General features: G+C 42.7%; 1 protein-coding gene across 2 annotated transcripts in view; it reads right to left on the bottom strand.

The window, feature by feature from the left end:
* Window positions 1-27,553, bottom strand: part of ABCA13 (ATP binding cassette subfamily A member 13) — a 321,989-nt gene that overhangs the window by 38,032 nt on the left and 256,404 nt on the right. For both annotated transcript variants that reach the window (XM_082692779.1, XM_082692780.1), the window contains exons 54-55: window positions 26,155-26,347; window positions 23,791-23,900 (exon numbers count right to left, since the gene is read on the bottom strand). In XM_082692779.1, the coding sequence (XP_082548905.1) occupies window positions 23,791-23,900; window positions 26,155-26,347 (303 nt within the window). The remainder of the gene's footprint in view (window positions 1-23,790; window positions 23,901-26,154; window positions 26,348-27,553) is intronic.

Here is a 27,553-nt window from a genome sequence, read left to right as displayed (position 1 = left end):
TTCCTGTTGGGTTCTTTGTATCTTTTGGAGCCACAAGCTTTTTATCAGATACACTTTCTGAAAATATTTTCTCCCCATCTATGGTTCATGTGTTCTGTCCCCTCAAAGGGCTCTTCAAGAGTAGACTTTCTGTTTATTTTAACAGAGCCCAACTTACTCTTTGATCCGTATGCGAATTAGAAGTGTGTTGTTTAATCCCTGAAAATTTGGGGACTTTCCAGCTGTCTCTCTGTTATTCCTGACTTAATTCTATCGTCCTCTGAAAGCATATTTTATACGACATCTACTTTAAAAATGTTCAGGTGTGATTTACCGCCCAGAATGCCGTCCATCCTGATGATCTTCCATGTGAGCTGGAGAAGAAAGGGCATGCTGCCGTTCTTGAGTAAAATATTCTAGAAATATCAATCAGGTCCATTTGATTAATGGGCTGCTTGGTTCAACTCTACCCTGACCCCATTTTCCGCCTGTGGGATCTGTCAGTTACCGAAAGGGCGATGCTGATGTCTCCTGGCTGGTGCGAGATGCGACCTCTTCTCCCTCGGCTCCGTCACCTGTCCTCCCAGATTCTGACATGGTGGGGCCCTTACATCCTGCAGAGAACTGGCTTCTTTGTCCTTCAGTAATATCCCTCTTTGCTCCTGACCATTTTCTTTTTTTTTTTTTTTTTTTGCCCTAAAGTCTGCTCTATCTCAAATTAATGTGGCACCTCGAAATTTCTTTTAATTAATGTTAGCACGATGGATCTTTCTTTTCCCCATTACATATTTGGATTTTTTAACCTTTTTAAAAGTATTTTATTTATTTACTTGATAGACAGAGATCACAAGTAGGCAGAGAGGCAGGCAGAGAGAGAGGAGGAAGCAGGCTCCCTGCTGAGCAGAGAACCCGATGTGGTGCTCGATCCCAGGACCCCAGAATCATGACCTGAGCCAAAGGCAGAGGCTTAACCCACTGAACCGGCCAGGTGCCATTTGGATTTATTAAAGATTTCATTTAGTTATTTATTCTTATTTGCAGTGGGAGAGTAGGGGGCAGGGCGGAGGGATGGAAAGAATCCCAGACATACTTGGTGTTGAGTGTGGACCCCGACATGGGGCTCACTCTCACGACCCTGAGATCAAGACCTGAGCCGAGACCAAGAGTTGGACCCTTAACTGACTGAGCCACTCAGGTACCCCATCTGCTATGTTTGAAACACCTTTCTATTCGGGCCGCTTGCTTCTCTTCCCTTTCTTTTTCTGCCTTGTCTGGTTTAAGTTGAACATTCTATGCGATTTCATTTTCTCTCCTCTCTTAGAATATCCATTATACTTCTTTTTAAATTTTTTTGCGGTTGTTCCAGAGTTCATAATATACATTCACAACCATTCCAAATCCACTTGCTAAAAAGTAATATTAATAAAGTGCAAATATCGTAATAACAGAGTGTTCTCAATCCCTCCTTCTCTTCCCACACAGGATTACCACCACTCCTGTCACTTAGCCAGAAGCTATGAGAACTGAATACAGTGTTGCTGTTATGATTTTAAACAAACTATTACTTGCATGATCGATTAGAAATGATAAATGTAAAAGGTCTTCAATTATGCTTTCTCTAATGCTCATCCATTCTTTATGCAAATCTGACTTTGCAACCTCTATTATTTTCCTTCTTTCAACATTTCTTGCAAGACAGGTCTGCTGGTGACACATGCCTTCTGTTTTCATTTCTCCTTCACCTTTGAAAGATAATTTCATTGAATTCAGAATTCTAGTGTGTGGTTATTTTCATCTGAAAGCTTTAATATTCCATCCCGTCTTCCTTCTTTCATGGTTTCTGAGAATCCAATGTCGTATTTATCTCTATCTCTGTAGGTAAAGTTATCTTTCCCCCATGCCAGCTTCCTTCAAGAATCAGTCTTCGAGGGGCATCTGGGTGTCTCTGTGGGTTAAAGCCTCTGCCTTCGGCTCAGGTCATGATCTTAGCGTCCTGGGATCCAGCCCCCAATTGGGCTCTCTGCTCAGTGGGGAGCCTGCTTCCCTTCCTCTCTCTCTGTCTGCGTCTCTGCCTACTTGTGACCTATCTGTCAAATTAATAAATGAAATCTTAAAAAAAAAAAGAATCAGTCTTTGACTTTTTACAGCTTGAATATCATATGATTAAGTGTAGGTTTTTGGTATTTTTCTTATTTGGTGTTTTGTAAACATCCTTATCTGCACTTTGTGATCCATCATACATTTTAGGGGAAAAAACGCCATCATTATTCAAATATTTCTTCTGTCCCTTTCTCTTGTACTCCTGCTGGTATCACCATTATGTATGCATGTCAGGTGTTGTAACTATCACAATTCTCTAATATTCTGTTCCATCTTTTCTTTTTATTTCTCTTAATATATCTGCAAGTTCACTGATTCTTTCCTCCACCATGTCGAGTCAATGGATGAGCTCATCAGGGGCGTTCTTCCTTCTCTCATTCTTTTTATTCTCATTCTTCTCTCTGACCGTGTTTCTTTTGATTTCTCGCATTTTTCTTCTTTTTTTAAGATTTTATTTATTTATTTGACAGAGAGAGAACACAGCAGGGGAAGTGGGAGAGGGAGAAGCAGGCTTCCCATCAAGCAGGAAGCCCAGTGCAGGGTTCAATCCCAGGATGCTGGGATCATGACCTGAGCTGAAGGCAGAAGCTTAACAACTGAGCCACCCAGGTGCCCCTAGCATTTTTCTTCTTGAACAGTGTCCATCTTTCTGCTAACATTACCCATTTGTTCTTTCACAGTGTCTACTTTTACAGTCCTTAGTACATCAATCAGAGTTATTTTAAATTCCCAATCTGATACTGCACCATCTGCCATATCAGAGTCTGGTTTTAACTCTCATTTTGTCCCTATGGAATGTGTTTTTTGTCTTTCAGTGTGCCTTGTAATCTTTTGGTGGAAAATTGGACATTATTTATCAGATAAAAAGAAATTTAGGTACAGAGTGCCTGGGTGACTCAGTCAGTTAAGCCTCTGATTCTTGATGTCAACTCAGGTCATGATCTCAGTGTCCTGGGATGAAGCTCCACATCGGGCTCCCCACTCAGCAGGGCATCTGCTTGTCTCCCTCTCTGTCTGCCCCTCCCCTCACTCACATGTTCTCTCTCTGAAATAAATAGGTAAGTCTTAAAAAAAAAAGAAAAGAAATTTAGGTAGATGTGTCTTTCTTGTGAAGGTACATTTATCCAGCTTGGAGTTAATTTGTAATTATCATTTTCTGTAGATGAAGTATCAGAGGGCAAATCTCCTCGGGTGTCCTATTTTGATCTCGCCTGTTGTCTTTGAGCTTCCTGCAGACTTCATCATAAACAGGGTCTGGAGGTCACTTCTTTTAGCTGTGATTCCCTGTTACCACATAGAAGACTTACTGAAGAGGTGGGGAGAGGTGTGTGGAAGGGAAGTGTCTATAAGCCTATCTTTACAAATCAGTATTTTATTTTAATGTCTTAAGGAATCTTCACACTGTTTTCCAGAGTGGCAGCACCAACTTGCATTTCCACCAACAGTGTAAGAGGGTGCCCCTTTCTCCACATCCTCTCCAACACACGGTGTTTCCTGTCTTGTTGATTTTGGCCCTTCTAACTGGTGTAAGGTGGTATCTCAATGTGGTTTTGAGATGAATACTTTTGTATCAACATGGACAGGACTGGAGGAGATTATGCTGAGTGAAATAAGTCAAGCAGAGACAGTCAGTTATCATATGGTTTCACTTACTTGTGGAGCATAAGGAATAATATGGAGGACATGGGGAGATGGAGAGGAGAAGGGAGTTGGGGAAATCGGAGGGGGAGACGAACCATGAGAGACTGTGGACTCTGAGAAACAAACTAAGGGTTTTGGAAGGGAGGGGGTAGGGGGATGGGTGAGTCTGGTGGTGGGTATTGTGGAGGGCACAGATTGCATGGGGCACTGGGTGTGGTGCATAAACAATGAATCTCGGAACACTGAAAAAAAAATTTAACTTAATTTTTTTAAAAAGGAAAAGAAAAGAAATCAGTATTTTAGCGAACCTGAGCTGGGCTTTTCCTTCCCCCACATCAAGGGCTCCCGGGGACTGGTGTGGGGTGTTGCCCTTCCCCAGGCTGGTTACGCACTGCTAAAACACCCACTGGTTACGGCCTAGTAAAAATATTTCCTATTAGGAAGAACAGAAGTCTTTGGGCATTTTTCAAAATGATTACTCTTCGCCCCCACAGAAGCACCAAGAGATTTTTCTACAACAGAGTGGCAACCTCATGAGGCTCTGGGAAATAAAACTCACAAAAGTGCACGGGCCCGAGACCAGGCCCACTGGGTGTCTTCATCTCTCAAGGGAGCCCACACTGAACTTGTAGCAACTCATCAGTTAGAGCTTAAGGGTTCCTACTGATGCTAGTTCCCCTGGTGAGTTGGGACGCTGTGACTCTACTGGTCAGCCTCTTCGAGTGGGCAGGCTGAAGAGTGCTCTGTGACCTCAATGGTCTGACGAATCTAAGAAGAGTTGCTTATTTTTGGTTTATTCAGTTATTTTCCTGTTGCAAAGATGTGAAGGAGGATTTCCAAACCCTTGACCTGCTGGACCACAGTTCAGCATCAGTAACTCTTCCACTAGGGTTGTGTTTCGTTGTTCCTAGGCTGTCTGCCTCTGACACACGAAGAACCACATATTAAATATCTCTCTCCATTCCCTATGTTATCTACCTCTCGCTTACTCATCAATTCAATGAACTTTAATTTTACTTGTATTTTTTTTAAGATTTCATTTATTTATTAGAGAAACAGAGAGAGAGAACATGAGCAGAGGGGATCGGCAGAGAGAGAGGAGGAGGAAGCAGGCTCCCTGCTGAACAGAGAGCCCAACACGGGGCTCGATCCTAGGACCCTGGGACCATGACCTGAGCTGAAGGCAGAGGCTTCACTAACTGAGCCACTCAGGCGCCCCTTCAATTAACTTTTAATCTATACTTGGAAAAGGTACATCTATGACACTGTTAATTTAATATTTGATACTTTTAAGCCTGTTCTTATAAATGACAAATATACCAGAAAACTGCTGCTATGAACTACTGTGTACTATTTTAAAGATTTATTTACTTATTTTTAGAGAGAGTGAGCACAAGCAGGAGGGGCAGAGAGGGAGGGAGAATCTCAGGCAGACTCTGACACGGGGCCCGATTTCACCACCCTGAGATCACAAGCTGAGCCAGACCAAGAGCTGGACACTTACCCAACCGAGCCACCCAGGTGTCCCACTGTGTACTTTTATTCCTTTATACAGTCCATATCAGGTCCATATTCTTTTCTCTTTAAAGTTCAATGGGGGATTCTGTCATGAAACATTTTCCCCTTCATGTTATAGAACTTTCCCTTTTCAAATCCTAAGTATATTGTTTTAGTAGTTTCTTAAAATTTCATAAGTCCATACATTATTTTCACAGTTCTTCTCCTTCTTCTCTGTTCCAATCAGTTTTTGAACAATAACAGTTGTGTTGTACCTGTTTAGCTGTTCACTCATTCTTGTACAAGGCAAGAATTGGTTATGAAAAAAAGACACAAAAAGTAAGAAGTATTGGTAGGATACAGAAAGACTGAAGCCCTTGCACACTTTTGTTTAGAATATCAAATAGTGCAGGTGCTATGGAAAACAATATGGCATTTCTACAAGAAAACTAAAAAACAATAAACATCGACCATATGATTCAGTGATTCTACTTCTGAGTATATACTCAAAAGAACTGAAAGCAGTAATACAAATACACTCATACATCAATTCATGCATCTGTGCCCACAGAAGGATTGATTACTCACAACAAATGGCGGATAGAACAGTGTTCACTGATGAATGATTTGATAAACAAAACATATATATCGCCCTTGAGAAGTAAAGAAACTGTGACACATACAGGAAAGGAAACAAAGGCAAAACCAAACTACTGGGACTACAGCAAAATAAAAAGCTTTTCAACAGCAAAGGAAATAATGAACAAAACAAAAAGTAACCTAGCGAATAGGAAAAGATACTTGCAAATGACATATCCAATAAAGGGTTAGGATCCAAAATATATAAAGAATTTTTAGAACTCAATACCAGAAAATCCAAATAATCCAACTAAGAATTGGCAGAGGACCTGAGTAGACTTTCTATTTCAAATAAGACCCTCAGATGGCCAGCAGACCCATGAATAGATGCTCAATGTCACTCATCATCAGGGAAATGCAAAACAAAAGCACCATGAGAATCCACCTCACACCTGTCGGAACGGCTAAAATCAACAACACAAGAATAACAGGTGTTGACAAGGATGCAGAGAAATGGAAAGCCTTTCTCCCTTTGGGTGGGATGCAAGCTGGTACAGCCGCTCTGGAAACAGCATGGAGGTTCCCCAAGAAGTTGAAAATAGAGCTACCCTATGACCCAGCATCTCACTACTGGGTTTTCACCCAAAGGATATAGAAATACTGATTTGAAGGGGCTCCTGTGCTCCTATGTTTATAGCAGCGATGTCCACAATAGCCAAACTATGGACAGAGCCCAAATGTCCATGGACTGATGAATGGGTGAAGAAGATGTGGGGCGTATGCCCAGTCACGGAAAAGAATGAAATCTCGCCACTTACAATGATACGGATGGAGCTAGAGTGTATTATGGTAAGTAAAGTCAGAAAAAGACAAAAACCAGTTGATTTCACTCTTATGTGGAATTTAAGAAACAAAACAGATGAATATCGAGAGAAAAAAGAGAGAGAAAAACCAGGAAATAGACTCTTAACAATAGAGAACAAACTGAGGGTTGCTGGAGGGGAGGGGAGTGGGGGATGAGCGTTAATGAGCAGCATGTTGCAATGAGCACTGGGTGTTGTACGCAAAAGATGAATCTCTAGGGGTGCCTGGGTGGCTCAGTGGGTTAAAGCCTCTGCCTTTGACTCAGGTCATGATCTCAGGGTCCTGGGTTCGAGCCCCGCATCGGGCTCTCTGCTCAACGGGGAGCCTACTTCTTCCTCTCTCTCTGCCTGCCTCTCTGACTACTTGTGATCTCTCTGTCTCTGTCAAGTAAATAAATAAAATCTTAAAAAAAAAAAAAAGATGAATCTCTAACTTCCACTCCAAAACGAGTATGTTTCGTATGTTTAGTGGAATAAATAAAAAATTGAGGCTAGAAAAAGTAATAATAAATTTTAAAAAATTTAAACCCTCCCCCAAAATATAAAAATGCAGCTTATACAAGTGGTGGATTTTTTGGTAAATCATATATCTAATAATGTCCTTGTTCTGGAATACATAAGTAATGCCTACAACTTACGAACAAAATTGCAAGTAACCCAACTTTTTAAATGGGCAAAGTATCTGAATATAGATTCCTCCAAAGATGCACAAATTGTCAATAAGCATAGAAAAAAAATATGATTGGCACCACTAGCCATTAGGAAAATGCAAGTCAAACCCACAGTGAAGTACCGCTTCACACCTGCTAGGTGTGAAGGGACAGAATACATGATTGGGAGGGCGTGGAAACATTCTAACCTTAGTGCACTACCGGTAGGGATATAAAATAGTGCAGCTGCTTTAAAAAGCAGCTTGTGTTCTCAGCTGCTCCGCTGATTATCTGCTGTATGTGACCCAGGATGACTCTCAGCTAGCCACTCAAAAGGTCTGAAAACATACAGCCACAAAAAAACTCACACATTCCGCGTTTGTGACAGCATGACCCAGAGTAGTGAAATAGCAGAAACGCCCTAATGTTCCTCCGTTGAGGAACGGATGGAGAAAATTTGAGACATTCATTCAACTGAACATTGTTCGGTCATGGAAACAAAATACTAACACGTGCTACAACACAGATAAACTTGGAAAACAATACGCCAAACAAAAGAAGAGAAACACAAATCGGGTTGTACGAGTCCATTTTTTTTTAAAGGTTTTATTTATTTATTTGACAGACAGAGATCACAAGTAGGCAGAGAGGAGGAAGGAGGCTCCCTGCCGAGCAGAGAGCCCGGTGCGGGGCTCGATGCGGGGCTCAATCCCAGAACCCTGAGATCATGACCTGAGCCGAAGGCAGACACTTAACCCACTGAGCCCTGCCGTGTGGACGCTTCTCGACTGAGACCGTCCATGATGGGGGCTTCTGGGTCCCGGCATGGTCTCTGTCCTGGGGGAAGACCATGTGCATGGACTATCACAATAAAAATTCATCCAGCCCCGTACTTTTGATTTTTAGCTGTTCTACATCTCCATGTAAAGTTCACATTTTAAAAACGGTTCATCTGCACGTGTTAACTTCTAAAACTCCTTGCACCGGCTTCAGCATGGAAATACGTTTATCTGGGTTCTGCTGGAATGAGTTTTCCTGGCCTCTAAACAGCCCTGCCCCAATCAGCTAACTAGCTCTATGCGATTTAGATTTATTTATTTATTTTTAAGGATTTTAATTATTTGAGAGAGAGAGAAAGAGGGAGAGAGCACATGAGTAGGACAGGGGGAGCAGCAGAGGGAGAAACAGACTCCCTGCTGAACAGGAAACCTGAATCAGAGCTTGATCCCAGGACCCTGGGTTCACGTCCTAAGCCAAAGACGGATGATTAACAGACTGAGTCACCCAGGTGCCCCGAAACTTCTGTGTAAACAGTACAAGCCATTTAAAGATGTGGGAGATCTATTTAAATGTTTCTTCTCACTGCTCAGTGGCCCCAAGACCCCTCCTGCCTCCGCAATGCTCACACCCATGTTTATTCCTTCCCCGTTGGCGTCTCTGAGATGCAGAACAGGTTAGTAATGGCAGCTGGGGATGTGGGAATTTAACAACAGAAAGAGTACGATCGTCCTTCTGTCTTCAGAACTACTCATCACCCAGGACCCTAATGGCTGCCTAAATTTGAGTGACAGGGGAGTGATATTTTTATTTTATTTTAAGATTTTATTTATTTATTTGACAGAGAGAGACACAGCAAGAGTGGGAACACAAGCCAGGGGAGTGGAAGAGGGAGAAGCAGGCTTCCCGCTGAGCAGGAGCCTGATGCGGGGCTCGATCTCAGGACCCCGGGATCATGACCTGAACCACTCAGGTGCCCCTGGGAGTGACATTTTTAAATTAAGGACAAGATTTCACACTGGAATGGAATGAAGAGCCCTTTCCTCTACTGTCAGAGCAGAACATCTTCTGTTGGCCCTGCAAGTAAAAACGTTTGCATTTGCTCTCAGTTAATGGACACTGCCCTGCTCAAATCTTACACATAAGAGATCTGGCATTTATTATGAATGGTATCCACTGCTGTGGGTAGTTTGGTAGATTGTCTGCAGAAAGGAGCCCGAGGCTCCTGAACCAAAGTGGGGCTAGGTCTTTAAGTAGCATTAAAGACACATTAAGTCAAAGCATCCTGTGGCCTCTCTAGGTCTGTTTTGTTAGCCCAAATACCTGCTGTTCTGTCAGTAGCTAAAATACTTTATCAACATGTAGGAGAAAAGAATTGTCTAGAGAGATCGATCGATACCTCAGAGTTTAGGTGAACAGGACCCATTTCAGTGGTGCTTTGTTATAATCCAGATGGAGACACCAAGTGGGCACAGCCTTGTGGAAATCTGCACAGAAAAGGTCACATGACAATGACGCTATGGGATGAGGCCAGAGTCTAACATCTAAGCCAGAGTTCATCCCACCTGACCTAGAAGATGAGCCTGTGGTTAAAATCTCAGCCTATCCGGGAGTGATGCTACGAACCATTGTGTACATCAAGCCCACTGTCAATCACAGTTATGTTATTAGAAAACACCCTGCCCTATCTCATGGTTTGCACACCCCCGCATGTTGGTTATCCACACCCGATAAAGGAGGTCACAATGTTCTGTACGCTTTATGCTTCCGCACCTCTTGGAAAGGCAAGACATTTTTCAAGTAAGGATCTGACATAAAAATGAACTCCAAGTGGCTTTTATCAGGATGTGACCTGACCAGCTTTTTCCCCTGCTTTCTTTATTTAATGATGTAACCCAGCAAGGAATTCTGAAAATTAAATAGAATGTTTTGAGTCTTCTGAGAGGTCTCTGCCAAGCCAGTGTTTCAATATTCAGGAAGACTTTGCCTGGGTTCTACCTCTCACTTCACGCATTTAATTCCCTTTATATTATCAGCAGTCTGTAAGCCGTCAGAGTGAGTTATAAAAAGAGCCAACACAGAACAGCTTTCCTTCCGAGTCAGATTTTTAAACCTCTCTGCCTTCAAACTGCTTGATGCTTTATGGCCACTGTGCACACATCATCCCAGAGTCTACTCACTAGTGTCCCCCAGAGCCTTCACCAGGTGAATTCAGGGCTGTTTTTACAACTGGTTCCTGAGTAACTGGACTGTCCATGAGCTGCTCATTGGCTCTTGGACAGGAGCCATGTGTTGGGAGAAGCTTCTGAGCCCATGAACAAAGGCAGTAACTGGATCTGCACCCTCCACGCTGGCTGCACGTCATTTCAGAAAGAATATCATGCCTCCATATTGTTTTCTTTCCTAAACATGGGTCAGTAAGATGTTTTTACCTCATCTTCTAAAGGCTAGAATAAGTCCATTCCCTGGGTTTAAACCTACACACACACACACACACACACACATACCGCAGATTTTACCATCTATGCTCATAAGCGATATGGGAAATTCAAGATATCAACCATATTTAGAGGTATCATTCCTGTGAGAAACCAAGTCTTTCCAACCAGCCTAAGAAATAAATACTGATGTCCACACAGTTTCCAGTTGTTCAGCCATAGGTACGCCAGGTCAATGACCACTCTCTCATCCAATCTTAGCATCATCCTGCCAAAGCCATACCTGAGTGAGTCGGACCATCAGCCCTACCACATCTGGCATTTTCCTTTTGCTTCCACCCACAGATGTTAGAGAGAAGGAGGAAGGGAATGAGTGCTGGGACTGAGAAGACAGTCACCACTAACTCCACACTCTGTGACCAAGGCAAGGGTTTCACCGGCCTGGCCTTCAGCTCTTCACCCATAAGAGGAAGGGGTTGAGCATTTATTGAGGAACTACTAGGTATCGGTTCAGATAGCTCGTGATCCAGCAAACTTACCTATGAAATATGAAACACAATGTGACAGGATATGTTAATGGTAATATGGTCAAGTGTTGCTTGGGATGGAGTGAGAATAATTCTATCTTCCCAAAGGGTGGCCATAGACTTGTTTGTGCTTGACTCTGATGGACAGCTGGAGCTCACCAGATATAAGAGGTACATGGGGAATATAGAAAGAGGGCCAAAGAAGGAACACAGAGAACATGATGGGCATCAGAAATCTTATGCAATGCTGAGGAAGGCTTGGCTCCCAGGCAGGGAGGGCACCCACAGGAGAACGGTGTATACAGGGGACTTTTATGGAGAGCTAATGAACTTAGAAAATATACAAACTGATTTTTTTTATTTGACAGAGAGAGAGATCACAAGTCGGCAGAGCATCAGGCAGAGAGAGTGGGGAAAGCAGGCTTCCCGCTAAGCAGAAAGCCCAAAGCAGGGCTCAACCCCAGGACCCTGAGACCATGACCTGAGCCGAAGGCAGTGGCTTAACCCATTGAGCTGCCCAGGCACTCCTACAAACAGATTTTAACATTAAAATTTCGTGTTAAAACTTTCACACAGCTTGATAGATAACCTCTAAGTTTGAGATTGCTTCTGACAATCTTTGGACAAAGGAAATCAAATGTATCAAGTTGGTATTCTTACCAAGCCTGACCCCCAGCAGCCTATTTTATTCGTTAAAGAAAATAGGGTCCCATGTTAGAATAACCTCAGGGAAAAAAGGATTGTAAATTGATGAAGACTTCAATCTAGCTTTTGTGTTTAAATGTCTACGAAAGGAAGCAATAGCCTCGTCTTCAGTGAACATTATCCTTTAATGAACAAAATGCTGAGGGACATTCTCTGCCGGAGGTTTTCAGAGTTTTTCTAATATCCCTTTGTAATGAAACAGATAACCCAAGATGATGTAATTCCAGTGGTAGGTCGGTATAGAAACCCAGAAAGATGTATGTTAGCGTAGGATACAGCCCCAGTGCGGGAATAATAAATTACGCCCCACACTACATGTGAGAGGTCAGCAGTTCTCCACATACTGAAGGAATTTTCCATTAACAAAGGAAATGATAGGGGGACAGGGGCCTGGGTGGCTCAGTCAGTTAAGCGTCCGACTCTTGGTTTCAGCTCAGGTCATGATCCCAGGGCCGTAGGACTGAGCCCTGCATGGGGCTCTATGCTGACCCGATCATGGAGCCTGCTTAGGATTCTCTCTCTCTTCTCCCTTTGCCCCTCCCTCCCTCCTCAAACTCTCTCTCTCAAAAACAAATGAATGAATGATTGAATGGATGAACAAATGAATGAATGAAACTCTCAGCTCTAGTGGTGCAACAGCTCTGTTGGTCATGGTTGGAATGACACCCCGAATAGCGTAGACCCCATCTAAGGTAATATGTTAGCAGATGTGCAGTAAATGTGGACAGGTAATGTGCACAGAACCAAGCTTCTACACTCTGAACTCAGGGTATCCCCTTCCCCTGGGAAGCCTGAGGCAGAAGGCACCACGTATCTCCTGGAAACCATCAGTGAACAGTGACAATCTGGCCTGCCCCAGTGACATCAGTGTTGATGGCTGGTCTGTGCCCCCCGCCATGTCTGTGCCCCCCACAACAGACACCACTGTCTCTTACAGAATAGGAAGGTTGGATCCAAGAGACACTTTGCTCCAAGAAAGGAAAATTCAAGAATACAATTGTGTTGAGGTGCCTGGGTGGCTCAGTCCAGTTAAGTGTCTGACTCCGTTTCAGCTCAGGTCATGATCTCAGGGTCATGAGATCAAGCCCGGTATTGGGCTCTGAGCTGGGCATGGAGCCTGATTAAGATTCTCTCTTTCCCTCTGCCCCTCCTCCCTGTGTTCTCTCTCTCTCTCAAATAAATAAATAAATAAATAAATCTTTTTTAAAAAAATGAGATTAGAGTTAAAAAAAAAAAAAAAGAATATAATTGTATGATACAGAAATGGCTCAGTACGTGCAGATGTAGAAATCCAGTGAAACGGGAGGAGGGCATCAGTATGGAAAGTGCGGAACACGAATGATAAACTCCCGTGATAGGATGTGAAAACTGGAAAGCCGGATGAAATGAGTGAACAGTTAATACGATTATAGCAACAATGTGTCTTTAGGTGTGTGTGTGTGTGTCTGTGTGCAGGACAGGTAAGTCAGAGATGATGGAGACATGATAGATACATGAGAGACATGATAGACACACACATGCATAATACATACATGAAAGATGGGTACATATAACTTAGTGATAAATACATATATAATGCATACGCACATGATAGATGATAGGTATGGATAGATGATAGAACTTATTTTTTTCAAAACTGGGACTTCAAGAATAAAAATCACTTCATGTAAGATTATAGATGTTTTCCCTTCATTGTTTTTCTAAGCTGACATCGGTATTGTAAATCACCATTTAATTTAAAATGGGAGAGAAACAAATTTTCAAGTAATTCCTAGTTGGTGAGGTTATAGTTTAAATTACCCTGATCTGGGACTCAAGTTAGTCTAAAGAAAAATCTGGCTTTTATAAGCAACAATGAGTGTTATGCCTTTTTTGTAATATTGGTATTACAGTGGTTTAAATGAAGCACAGTAATGTGTGTACAAGTTCCTAAGTATGATACCCAGAACACCTGGCAATGTGATGGTATATTAGTGCCTAATGGTTATTGCTCCCAAGAATTCTTTGATAGTGATCAATCAAGACAGAAGGAAGCCAACGGGGGAGGACAGAGAAGAAAGGTCTGCCCTAACTGGATGCATTAAAATGTAACAGACTCCAAAAATGTTGGTCTGACGTGTGACAAGAATGCCTGTCTTTTTAAAAATTTGATTTCTTTGAGAGAGAGAGAAAGAGTGAGCACAAGCAGGGGGAGCAGCAGAGTGAGAGGGAGAAGCAGACTCCCCGCTGAGCAGGGAGCCCAATGCAGAACCCTGAGATGCTGACCTGAGCCGAAGTCAGACAATCAACCAACTGAACCACACAGGGACCCCGAGAATGCCTATGCCTTAAAAGAGTTTTTCTAGTATTTATTATTTAATTGCCTGACAATTTAACACATGATCATAATACAAGATATGGAAAGGAAAGGAGCAAACAAGGAAGAAATAAAAATTATCCATAATCCTTACTCAGGTGTACAGCTACTGACCACCTGCTGAGGCTTTCTTCCAGCTCCTTCCTGCACACTGCTGTTCTGTCCTTTCTGTTTATATTCTTGCTGCTGAGAAGGTGGTCTTTGGTTTAACTCAGCACAAGCTCAAGGGAACCTCTTGCAACCGTGGAAATGTTCTGCATCTGACTGAAACAGACACTGTTAAACTCATATACTGCCCTGCTTGCGCCACTGACTTGGATTTATAAGTGAATGTATTTAAGTGGAAGCTTGAAGGCACCCGGGGGGTTCAGTCAGTTCAGCATCTGACTCTTGATTACAGCTCAAGCCAGGATCTCAGGGTCCTGGGATCGAGCCCCGTGTCGGGTTCCAGGCTCAGCACGGAGTCCGCTTGGAATCCCCTCTCCCCCTGCTCCTCCCCCTCAGATAAACTTAAAAAAAAAATTATGAAGCTTCGAAGGCACACATGGTGAGCGGCTGCTGCTTTGAACAAACACAAGCCTAATTTTACTTCTTTATGGTCTTTTTCTCTCTTCTTTCCTTAAGATCTTATCTGTATGTTTGGATTCTGCAGTTTTCCTATAAAATGTCCAGGTATGAGTATCTTCTTAATAGTTCTGCTTGAGAAGCATCGTGGTTTTCTATGAGAAATATTACGTAATGGCCTCAGGGAAATTTAGTAACATCATTACTAAGTTAGAAGCATCTTGAAATACATGAAGTTGTGAAGTTTCTGAAAGGGAAGTTAAAAGTTCCCTACAGTGGCCTGGAAAATCGAGGAGCTATACTTCGAGATCTCTGACCATTCCTTATGGGCAGCCTGTTTGCTTTCTAAAGTGCAAATTAAAGTGATGGTGTTTCACCAAAAAGATTACATATAATTTTATATATGTATATATGTACTATATGTGTATGTATATATTTAATATAATATATAACAATACACATGCATACACATATATATATATACACATACACATATATGGCCAATACAAATTCAGAGAAATACTATAATGTGAGTGTATATATGTCTGAGAAAGCTAAAATTTTGCCATATAAAAGCTCTTTTTAAAAGAAATACTTTATACATACACGTATATATATGTGTGTGTGTGTATATATATATATATAGACACGTATATATATACATATATATATGTGTGTGTATATATCATATATATGTGTGTGTGTATTATATATACACAATCATGTTGCTGATCAGAGTGAAAGTCTTACCGATTACGGGAAGTAAGAAGCAGGATCAAGAACAGGCAGGGGCACCCGGGTGGGCTCATTCCATTGAGTATCCGACTCTTGGTTTCAGCTCACCCCAGGGTCCTGGGGAGTCGGCTCGTCTCCCTCTTCCTCTGCCCGGCCCCCTGCTCATGCTCTCTAAGATAAATAGAAAAATCTTTTAAAAAAACAGATCAAGGGCGCCAGGGTGGCTCAGTGGGTTAAGCCGCTGCCTTCGGCTCAGGTCATGATCTCAGGGTCCTGGGATCGAGTCCCGCATCGGGCTTTCTGTTCAGCAGGAAGCCTGCTTCCCTCTCTCTCTCTGCCTGCCTCTCCGTCTACTGTGATCTCTGTCTGTCAAATAAACAAATAAAATCTTAAAAAAAAAAAAAAACAGATTAAGAGCAGGTAAGAGAGGTGAACTGAAAGGAAACAAGCTTACAGGGTTTGGAGTTTGCTCAGATTCCTGTCACCCTGTAGATAGCTACCTGTGGGTAATCCTCAGTCAGAAGGACCAGCACAAAGCTGGCACAGACTGACAGACACAAGGCTGCTAGCAACTCGACATTGATGAACTCATGTGACACACGGAGTGCGAAGGGCTGGCTGATCCAAGAGCTAACAGAACCACACCCGAGCCTCACGCAGACTGTCCGTCCCTCGCAGCCAGGACTGAGGAGTGACTGCCCTATTGTGAGGCTACGCAACTTATCCCTCTAGAAAATTCCAGAGTCTGATCTGCTACCAGAAAGGGACAGGCCGGCATCGGTTGGCTCTGAGGCAGTGCCTGAGTCCTCTGGCTACTCTAGTGACAATCAGAGGCCTGAATTCCAATAGCAAGCGATCTGGCAACTTCTACGTTGAAAACTTGGATTCACATCTTCTGCCCCTTTCCAGAAGTCCTGACTTCTGCACCTGGGGGTAGTTTGGTCAGGATGAGGTCCCCCTCCCCAGGCTGTCACAACCATCAAATGAGATCACAAACGCCAAGCCCCTCGTGTAGTGAGATGCTTGGTGAACACTAGAGTCACAGTACTTTGTAATTACTGTGATTAGCATTTATTCTGTCTAGAGAGGCCACAAACAATCTACCTACACATCCAATGGTGTCACAAACGAGGCAATGGGGAGGGCCGGGGACTGTGACAAACTAGGAAGCCCGTTCTGACCAAGTGCCGTCCAGTTCCAACATGCATATGCGATCGTTGGCCTGCGGTCTTTCCATCTGTGACCACTGGCCTTGGACCAGGAGCTACAGATAATTTAAACCAAATTATAATGGTCAGTTATGAAATTCTAGACCTATTCTCCAATTGGAGAACATGCATTCATAGACATTAATAAATTAAACAAAAAGAAAACAGCTCTGTTCCTGATAATAGAACCTCAGAAAAGACACAAAGGGGACCTCAAAATGATGTATGACGGTGCCGATGTATTCCAATTAGCCGTCGGTAAGTTATGAGCTTCATGGGCAGGAAGATACATAGTGGCTCTCTATGTAGTTAAAGATTCCATTGTGTTCTAATTACCCATTTAATTCCTTGAATACCAACGTGCAATTAACATTACAAATAATCAAGGTTAAAAATATAATTAATGCAAGTGTGATTTAGTTATAATTAAACTAATTACGCAGATATGTAGCATAATAAGGGACTTGCAGGCCATGAAGGAGATGTAAATGTATTCTTTCTTTCAAGAACAGCTATTTGAATTTCATTTTCCAATTAGTTTACAAATGATGGGATGCGATTATGAACAGGAGTCAGGCTTCCAGGGATGAGGAAAATAGACCATATATTTTTTTTTTTTGGCTTTGGAAATTCAGATTCTTTTGTCCATCTATACTCGTAGAGACGTTACGGAAACACACCATGCACACACACACACAACACACGCACGCTACCGAAGAAACAAAAACACACCTCTTCCTTCTACAGTTGCAGGGAAAATCAACAGCAGAGGAACCTGAGACAGCTTCCTTTCTATAGATGCCATTCCCTTCCAGAGTCTGCAACAGGATCACATGTAACTCCAACACTCCCCAGCCCATTGGTTCTGCTATCTGCTGTTGAACAGGATAGTTCGAAATATTGACGTTTTATCAACTAACGCAGACCAATCAAAGCATAATTGTATCTTTGCCCACCGACACAGCAATTACAACAGTAAAGAGCCAACACAGACAGGGACATCTAGGCGGCTTAGTCAATTGAGCGTCTGACTCTTGGTTTCGGCTCAAGTCACGATTTCAGGGCTGTAAGATCGAACCCCACATCGGGCTCTGCACTCAGAGGGGAGTCTGCTTGGGGCTCTCTCTCTCCTTCTACACCTCCCCCACTTTCCCTCCCTCTCAAAAAAAAAAATCAGGTTAGGTGTTAGTCTAAGATCTGAAGGGTTTAAAGGGTCTCGGTCTTGTTCTCTTTCTGAGCTACATACAGACTATAAAAGTGTATCTGCTTTGTAAAAATTCACTGAGATCTTCTTTTCTATTTATGACTTATTTATATATCTTTTATATATTATAAATAACTTCTATTTGTAACATTTCTATTTATAACTACTTTTCTATTTATAACTTACTCTGTCTGTGCGCATGTGTGTATATATGGAAAGGTTCTTGAAATGAAATTTTTTAAAATATTAAACCAAGAAACACAAGTTTTTGAATCTCAGAAATGCTCTTCCATCAAACTTTCTAAAAGATTAACGCAGAATTATATATGTCATTTAAAAGACAGTGACAGTAATAATACTACTTTTTACATTTTCAGGATCAAGGTAGAGCTGTACAAAGAAGTATGTTTGTACACTTAATGATTTGATCATTTATTTAGGGGAAGAAGACTTTAAAAACCACTCAAATCAAGAAGTTAGAATCAGTTAGAAATTAAAAGTACTCAAAAAATTTTATTTTTTGGCAAGTCTAAAATTATTGTATATATTTATTTTTTATTATGTCCCACACAATTTTATTTATTTATTTATTTATTTATTTATTTATTTGAGAGAGCTTGAGAAAGAGAGAGAGAGTGGAAGGGCAGGGGGCTAAGGGAAAAAGGAGAAAGGGTCCCAAGCTGACTCCCCGCTGAGCAGGGAGCCTGATGCGGGACTCGATCCCAGGACTCTGAGATCATGACCTGAGCCCAAGGCAGATGCTTAACTGACTGAGCCACCCAGGGGCACTGAAAGAGTTAAAATTTTTAAATTAAGTAAATGGGTCTTTCACACAGTATAGTCAAAATTACAACAAAGATTAAAAATCAGAATAATTTAACAGGAGGGTTAGAAAATGAAAGTTTTCAACAACAAACTACTTTTGTTTAAGTAAACGAAAGGAGATGTACATCTGTGATAAAATTCAGTTTACTGCAGAAAGGTAGGAAGAGCTCAGTAATCAAAAATCTTTCCTTAATGACATAAATATGTCAAAAGAAAAAGAACTACAACAGGTTCATCTGTATGAGTGTTAAAATGATAAATTTAATGTTTGCCTTGAAGAACTTTAAATAAAATTGCAGAATAACACTAACAAGACACATACTATGCACATGGGTTTCAAACTACCACATTTAACAAAACAGAACTACTACTACCAAAGTGAACAATAGATACACTACCATTTCATAGTACTTTGAGAGTTCTTGGATAGTGCAAGGTTTGCGGAAGAATAAAAAGGTTTGCACAGAATAAAAATCTCAGTGCTTTCCAAATTAATCTATAAATGCAACATAAAATCAATTAAAATCTCATTGGAAATTGCGGGCACAATGCTTTGCATGTCTTTCTGTACACGCAAAAAATGATGACTAGATTTTATTTGCTTCATTCTTGTTATGTAATTAGTGTCTAGAAAAGAAAAACATCTCGAACATCCCCAGGCATCAGAAACAAGGAGGAAGGGAGACCAGGATCTCAAGCCACTGCCTGCTGGGTTTTGGCTCCAAGTTACATAAAGCATCTGGAGGTCTGGCCCCTGCAAGACTGAACACACTCGTAAGGGGGACATAACGGGGACTGAACACACCTCTGTGTGATGACAAGGGACCAGAACCAGGTCCAGTGTGGTAACTGGGTCTACAGCACAGCCTCACTCCTCCTGAAAGAGGCTGAGAGAAGTGGGCTGGGAACTCTGGGTACAAGAAGGCTGCTCATCCTCCAGGCCTCTCAGCAGGTCAGCACCAGGCAAAGCCGTGCCGTGACTGGAAATGGGATGGTTTCCCTATGGCTGCAAGCGGGAACCCTAAAGTCTTCAACAGAAGACCTGGTTCTGCACGGGAGAGTCAGAGAATCACAAGAAGGAACCACCCAGCTGACAGAAGGTGTCACACAGGAAAAGAGAGAGCAAACGGCAAACACACAAACACACTCCCTGTGACGTCAGTGGCCGAGTCCCAAGCCGTGAGAAAATTGAAGAAAAAATGAAAACAAACAAACGAGATTAAATGTTTCTTGATGGAGACAGATTCATCTGGATGAATAAATCTAAAAAAGATATGCAAGGAATGTATAAGGAAAAGTCCAAAATGTGACTAAGTGATATTTTTTAGGGACACCTGGGTGTCTCAGTCGGTGAAGTGTCTGCCTTCGGCTCAGGTCATGATCTCAGGGTCCTGGGATCGAGCCCCGCATCAGGCTCCCTGCTCAGTAGGAAGCCTGCTTCTCCCTCCTCCTCTGCCCCTCCCCACTCATGGCCCGCCCAAATAAATTCTAATAAATAAATACATAAAATATTTTAAAAATAAATAAATGCTATTTTTTCAATGACCTAAATATATGTCTATATATACCACAGTCATGGAAAAGGCAAACAGAATTTCATCAAGACCTCAATTTCCTCAAATTATAGTATAAAAATGTGATGCAATCCCAAGAAAGATGTAAATATTGTGACATTTTTATAGAAAGTGGTAAAAGGATCCTAAAAGTAATACATCATAAAGGTCCAGAAGAGTTCAAACAATACTGAAAATTAAGAACCCAGAGGACAGGCAGGCAATGTAGCCGCCTGGGAGGAAATGCGAAGCAGGAGAAACCAGAGCTGAGAGCCCAGCCTGTCCGAGGACTCACTATTACAGAAGTGCCTTTTGATGGACACAAAGACACCTTGGTGAGGAAGTGGCATTAAGCAAACTAGAACTCAAAACAGAAAAAATATCAAGGGGTGCCTGGGTGTTTCCATCAGCAGAGCTTCAGACTCTTGATTTCGGCTCAGGTCCTGATCTCAGGGTTGTGGGATAGAGCCCCACGCGGGGCTCAGTGCTGAGGTGGAGTCTGCTTGCACAGATGTACATGGAGTTTGCTTGAGATTCTCTCTCTCCCTCTACTCCTCCCCGCCCCCCCCCCCGCTCTGTCTCTAAAAATAACAAAATAAATAAACACATATTTTAACAAACATCAAATTCTATTTCTACCACATGGTGACTCTAACTATTAATTAAAGACAATTTTAAAGTTTTTGACCTCAAAAAGAGAAGAATTTGTTAAGATTCAAAGAATAAGAAATACAAAGGAAAAAAAAAAAACATTAAATTGGCTTTGTCAAAACTGCAAACATCAACACATATAAACTTATAAAACAAAGTTAAAATTCAAGGTACCAAAGAAAGATAATTCTTAAAACACATAAAACATGCAAAAGATTAGTTTCCAGTTGGTAGGGATGCCAGTTGGTGCAGCCACTCTGGAAAACAGTCAGGATGTTCCTTAAACAGTTACAGAGATACCCTACCATCCAGCAATTGCACTACGAGGTATTTACCCAAAGGATACAGAAATATTGATCTGAAGGGGCACATGTACCTTAATGTTTACAGCAGCAGTGTCCACAACAGCCAAACTATGTCTATCAAGTGATGAATGGATAAAGATGGGGTGTGTGTATGTGCACAATATTACACACATGCACACACACACACACAGTGAAATGTGGCTCAGCCATCAGAAAAAATGAAATCTTGCCACTTCCAATGACAAGGATAGAACTAGAAAGTAATATATGAAGTGGAATAAGTCAGAGAAAGTCAAAAATCATTTCACTCATATGGGGAAGTTAAGAGACAAAACGTGAACATAGGGGAAGGAGAGGAAAACTAAACTAAGATGAAAACAGAGGGAGGCAACCCATAAGACACTCTTAAGCACGGAGAACAAACTGAGGGTTGCTGGAGGGAGAGGGTCATTGGGGGTGAGTATTAAGGAGGGCACCTGTTGGGATGAGCACTGGGTGTTGCATGTAAGTGATGATCCCTAAATTCTACTCCTGAAACCAATATTACACTGCATGTTAACTAACTTGGATGTAAATGAAATTTTAAAAATAAAAATTTTAAAAATAATAAAAATTAAAATTAAAAAAAGATTCGTTTCTGGTTAAAGGTATGAAAACTCTTACATTAAAGCATAACAAAAAGACAGACAACCTTATAGAGAAAAGGGCAAAGGGCATGACAGGCAATTGGCAGGAAAGAAACCTACCAAACAAATAACTGTGGGAAAAACACTCAAGTTCATAAATAATCAAGGAAGTGCAAACTAATTGAACAATGAGATTTCATGCCCACCCGATTTGTAAAAAATAAAAACAATAACTATTATTGAAGGGGATTGGGAGATGCTTATGGAATAATATAAAGGAGGAATACCAAGTAAATGATCTTTATATGCTTGTCTGATTTTAACATGTGAATCTCTCCATATAAATATATTTAACCACCCATACTTCACGTAGAGATAATAGATAAAATTAGATATAGGGGCACCTGGGTGGCTCAGTCAGTTAAGCATCAGCCTTTGGCTCACGTCATGAGCCCTGGGTTCTGGGATGGAGTTCCTCGTCGGGCTCCTTGCTCAGTGGGGAGTCTTCTTCTCTCTCTGCTGCTCCCCCTGCTTGCACTCTCTCTCAAATAAATAAACTCTTTCCAAAAATAGATACATACACATAGAGATGAATGCATGTCTAAATTACACTAGCAGGAGACGTGTAAATGTTAACACTGTGCCTTAGGAGTCCAAGAAAACCTCCCAGTGCCAGGCACATCATAGAAGGACAAGAAGTATTTGTTGATGCAAAGAATTAGCCAATTCATGGGTGATTTTCATATTTTTGAACAACTTTTTTTTCAATTATTCTATTTAAACCCATATATACAAATCTCAGGTGCATGATTTCCAAGCGTGCTTAGGAGAGACTCTGCGACCCCAGCAGACAGACTGAAATCAACCAGGGTACTCAGACGGGAGCTGCTTATAGAAGGACCATCGGAGGACGTGGTTTTCCTTATATAAGTTGAGCAACAGACGTGTGAAATCTATTATAATCATTGTCAATTAGCAATCAATTTGCTGCAGTAGAAAAAAAAAAAGATATATGCTAGGGGCCTTGTAATTGGTATGGAAAGGAAAAAGTGTGCAGAGATGGGGCCATGGAAACGTTTGTATTGGGACACATGTGACAGCATGTGAAGGGCTCGTCCGGAAAGAGCCCTAAGCTTGCAAGTGGACATTTTAATTAGTGTGATCAGGACAAGTTGGCTCCTCGGGCAAATTCAGAGCAAGAAGCAAGCAGCCCATCCTGCCTCCAGAGAGGCTTAGAACCAGGAGTCTCCTTCTTAAGAGAGACGAGAACTTCTAACAGTCCAGACCAGGCAGAGATAGAGAAGTGGGCCTTTTATCTGACTGGACGATCACACCTCTGATGGCGCCCACACCCCTGGGGACAGTCCCCAAGTCGCAGTGCAGTTCAGAAGGAATCAGAGGATGCTTGGAGGTAAAACTCTCTCTGGGGGGTTGCCCATAGAGCCCCCATGGGACCCAGTCACCTCGGGCAGCCTGTGGCGTGCGCAACACCCAGCATCTTGCATGGTCTTTGCAGCAGGGAAAATACATGTCCTCCCTGCTCCCCCAGATGCCACCATCTCGATTCTCATGTGGATACTCACTCTGACCCAAAGCTGTCAACCACCTGAAAGAGGGGTCTGGGTGGCCAACGAGAGAATCAATGCCACTCCCTGGGGCCACTGTCCCATAGGTAGGGGTGTCTGAAGCTGGATCTGTTGGTGAAGCAAGAATGGCCACCCTCTGGCCATTTCCCACTCACCCACATCAGCAGCCAGACACCTCAAGCCCACGGGGGGTCACCAAAGAGGTCAGCCCTGCCTGCTTTCTGCAGACATGTCCTTGACCCTGTGGCCAGATGTGGGCAACTTATCTCATTGGCCCCGGAAGTTCCTCCCTGTCTGAGGAGAGGCTCCTGGCAGCTAACCGGCGGGTAAATCTTGAGAGAAGTGTGTCTCAGACTCTTGGCACAGGACTGAGGGGATGAGGGCTGTCCCTAGGCAGCAAGAGCAACCGTCTTGGATTTACCCTGTGTCAGTCCTGGCGACAGCATGTCCTGAGGTCGGAGGGGCATCCCCGTTCAGCATCTTGAATGTGGTGCTCTTCCCGGCCCCATTGGGCCCCAGGAGCCCAAAGCACTACATAGAGAAAAGACACAGGTGAGGAACAGCTAAATCACCACAGGCAGCTTTGACTTCCAGATGGCTCGGACCCCACATTTCCGGCTTCTGCTACTCGTAGACCTTCAAATGCACACGACTGCACAAAGCACTCTGCAGAAGACCGTGGGATCTGAGCAAGGTGACCGTATCGACAATCGCCCAGGAAGAGTGAATCTGCGTAAGGAGCACTTCAGAGGGTCACGGGTGAGTGCCTGCCCCCAGGATAGTGCTGAGATTAACCGTCCGCTGCGGGGTCGTTCCAACAAGGTCCTGACTGTGTCCCTGTGTGGAGGACGAGTTTTTGAAACTCACTTCATTGTACTCATGATCCCCTTGATGCTGCTGCATAGATTAAAATACATCCAGGGGCATGGTTAGGGAGCTCAGTCAGTTAAACGTCTGAATCTTGGTTTCGGCTCAGGTCCTGATCTCGAGTTGTGAGATTGAGTCCTCAATCAGACTCCACGCTCAGTGCAGAGTCTGCTTACGATTCTCTCTCTTTCTCTAACTTCCCCCACCCCGCACTCACTCTCTCTCTCTCCAATAAATAAGCAAATAAAATCTTCAAAACATAAATAAAGTATGTTAAAATATCCTCCTTGCTCTCCCTCCCCCTCCGCACCCCCAAGTCAGACTCTAGGCTGCTCCAACATGAGTTAAGAAGAGAACTATCAGTTCTAAACTCTGACATCAGCATCAAGACAGCATTGGGCGGGGGGGGAGGGGTTGGTTCAATGTTGTCTTATATCCCATGGGACAAATGGCTTTCTTGCCATCTTTTCTAGACCTAGGCTTTATCTCTCAGTATGTCCATAGCTACAGGTTCTGTGGCAGAGCCCGAGTCTGTGTGGTTCTTAAAATCTCCTCGAAGACCTCCGTTTTCTGGTGGCATCAGCTGGCTTTCTGTCGACTGACCTCAGGTGACTTCCCTGCCCCTTGAATCTCAGGAAAGTGCCTATTCTGGCTTTCCTGGCACTGGCCCTCCCTAGAAACCACAGGGCCCTATTTGGGACCTCTGGGCTGAGAGGTGCTTCCTTGAATTCCCACCTGCTTTCATACCCATGCTTCCCCCTGAACTCGACTGATCCCTCCCACCATCTCACGCATGGACCCAGCTGCCATTTCCGGACAGACGGCTCCAAGGCAGTACCACCCACGTGATTTGGGGCAGCACACATGAGGGTACCTAACATGCTATGTGATCATGGCCTTCCCTTTCAGATCCCTGGAGCAACTCCTTTATGAAGCATTCCAAGGTTTCCTCTTACTCTTCAGCTTAAAAGTACCCCAACAGGTATCAGCAAAACTAAAAAATGATTTTTGAAGTGGAAGTAAAACAAATAGTTCAGTATGATGTCAAAGGTTGCAGAGTTAGTCTTTGGGTTGAGTGGCCAATAGTAGCTGCCAAAACACCCTCCTTAGCGTACTGTCCTTGTCAGCCACAAACCACAGGACAGACAGCACATGAGGATACTCCTGGATCAACTTGGATGGGTCCCCAGGCTTCTCTTGACCTCAGAATTCTCCTCTCTGAAACACCTGCTCTCTGCCACAGCACAGCATGCTTGGCCATCCCATAAGCCGGTAACCTGCCTCGAGATTCTCAGGAGCTGGGCACAACAGCAATGCAAGGAACCTCTTATTTTTCACAGTTAATTAACGGTAATCACTTTCAGAGTTGATTTCTCTTGAGGCAATTAAGCACAAATCAGGAACAATTTGCATGGCTTCCATCAGTTCTGATTAAACATTTCTATAAGAATTGATGCCATATCCCCCCCCCAAAAAAAAAATTCTAAACTCTGGCTTTGGTGCCAGTGCTCTTTTCCTCCCCAGGGAGCATTTTACTAGATGGGCTTAACTGGCCAGTTAAAAAGTGTGGATGTCCAAGTAAGAGTTAGAAGAGGTTCCCTAAATTAATTGGATTGATAAAATATTTCCCTCAATAAAATGTCATCCCATAGCCCAAGCAATGACTAAAACTCTTCAAACGCATGAAATATTGAAAACTGTGAAACGATAAACTCCCATCCATCAGTCAAAGTTTTCCCCACGGGAGGAGTCAATAGACTCTCTACTCAGATTCTGTGTCTAGTGATTTTTGCAGAAATGTCAGAAATCGGAAAGCTCTTGGCTCTAATCGCAGATACTGTGAGCCTACCACAAGCAGGTGCACAGTTAGAGATACACGGGTTCGTAACAGAGAGAATCACAAATAGAAGGTCCTTACCTCTCCTCTCCGTATGCCCAAACTAATATCTCGCACAGCAGTGGTCCTCTTGAAGAAGCTTCCGTAGCTTTTACTAAGGTTGTATAGCACAAGAAGGTCTTCACTGGTTCTTCCTTTCAACACTCTTATTTGCTCTTTTTCCACGTCTATGTCCTTGGAAGATGTGACTGTGCCTTGAATGGCAGACGGACCCCTGGAAAGATGAAGTCAGAGTTAATTCACAACCGCGACCTGGAAGGGGAAGAGTCAAGACAGACAGAAAGTTCAGAGACTCGTTGAAACAGACGTGGGTGGCCTTGAGCCACACTGTCAGCTCTGGTCTACACACCCTACTTCTGCCACTGTGATTAATCATGAGCGAGAGTCCAGGGTGCCTGGGTAGGTCAGTTGGTGAAGCAGATGACTCTTGATTTGAGTTCGGGTCATGCTCTTGTGCTTGTGAGTTTGAGCCCTGTGTCAGGTTCTGTGTTCAGGGCAGGGTCTGCTTCAGATTTTCTCTCTCCTTCTCCCTTGGATTTGTACTTTCTCTCGCAAATAAATAAATAATATATTTAAGAAAAAAATAACAAGCAAAGGACCACATTCATCCCCAAATGTGAAGAGAAAGACAGCAAAAGGGCGCCTGGGTGGCTCAGTGGGTTAAAGCCTCTGGCTTCAGCTCAGGTCATGATCTCAGGGTCCTGGGATCAAGTCCCGCATCCAGCTCTTGGCTCGGTGGGGAGCCTGCTTCCCCCCTCTCTCTGCCTGCCTCTCTGTCTACTTGAGATCTCTCTCTCTCTCTGTCAAATAAATAAATAAAATCTTTTAAGAAAATAAAAAATAAAAATTTTTTTAAAAAGACACTGAAGTGGACAGATGCCCAACTAGAGGTACTTTTCAATTTTATAAATAATAAAATCTGTCAGACTTCCATGTGAGGTAGAAAAAGAATGTATCACAATATTAACTGTAACAAACGTTATGGTTACATAGAACCCATTGGATTGTATAGCAAGTACTTTGCACAACACGGTGCATGAGAGACTTAGTGTTTGCCAGGTGAATACCAATTTAATTTTCGTTTCAAATTTATTTGCTCTAAATGTGAGCAGCTCCCTTTTTAATCTTCGTTATGATTTTCAACCTAGCACATTTTGACCTTAAAGCAATTTCAATTTCCCCCTTAAACTGTAACATACCAACATTTTAATCATTAAATGGGTACAGACCACTGAGTTAAGGCTGTACCAAAATCAACTTCCTGGTTTTGCCCAGGTGATCTTGTCGCGTAATATGCGACCAAATTATCATGGTATCCTTGGGAGAAGCTGAGGGAAGGCTGCACAGGGACTCTGTATGAATTCTGCAATTTCTTATGAGTCTTAAACTATTTTGAAATCAAAGGGCATTTAAAATAAAA

This window comes from Mustela nivalis, assembly GCF_964662115.1.
Source record: "Mustela nivalis genome assembly, chromosome: 12".
NCBI lineage: Eukaryota > Metazoa > Chordata > Mammalia > Carnivora > Mustelidae > Mustela > Mustela nivalis.
The sequence above is the reverse complement of the archived record's forward strand: the minus strand, read 5'-3'. Positions and strand labels throughout refer to the sequence as shown.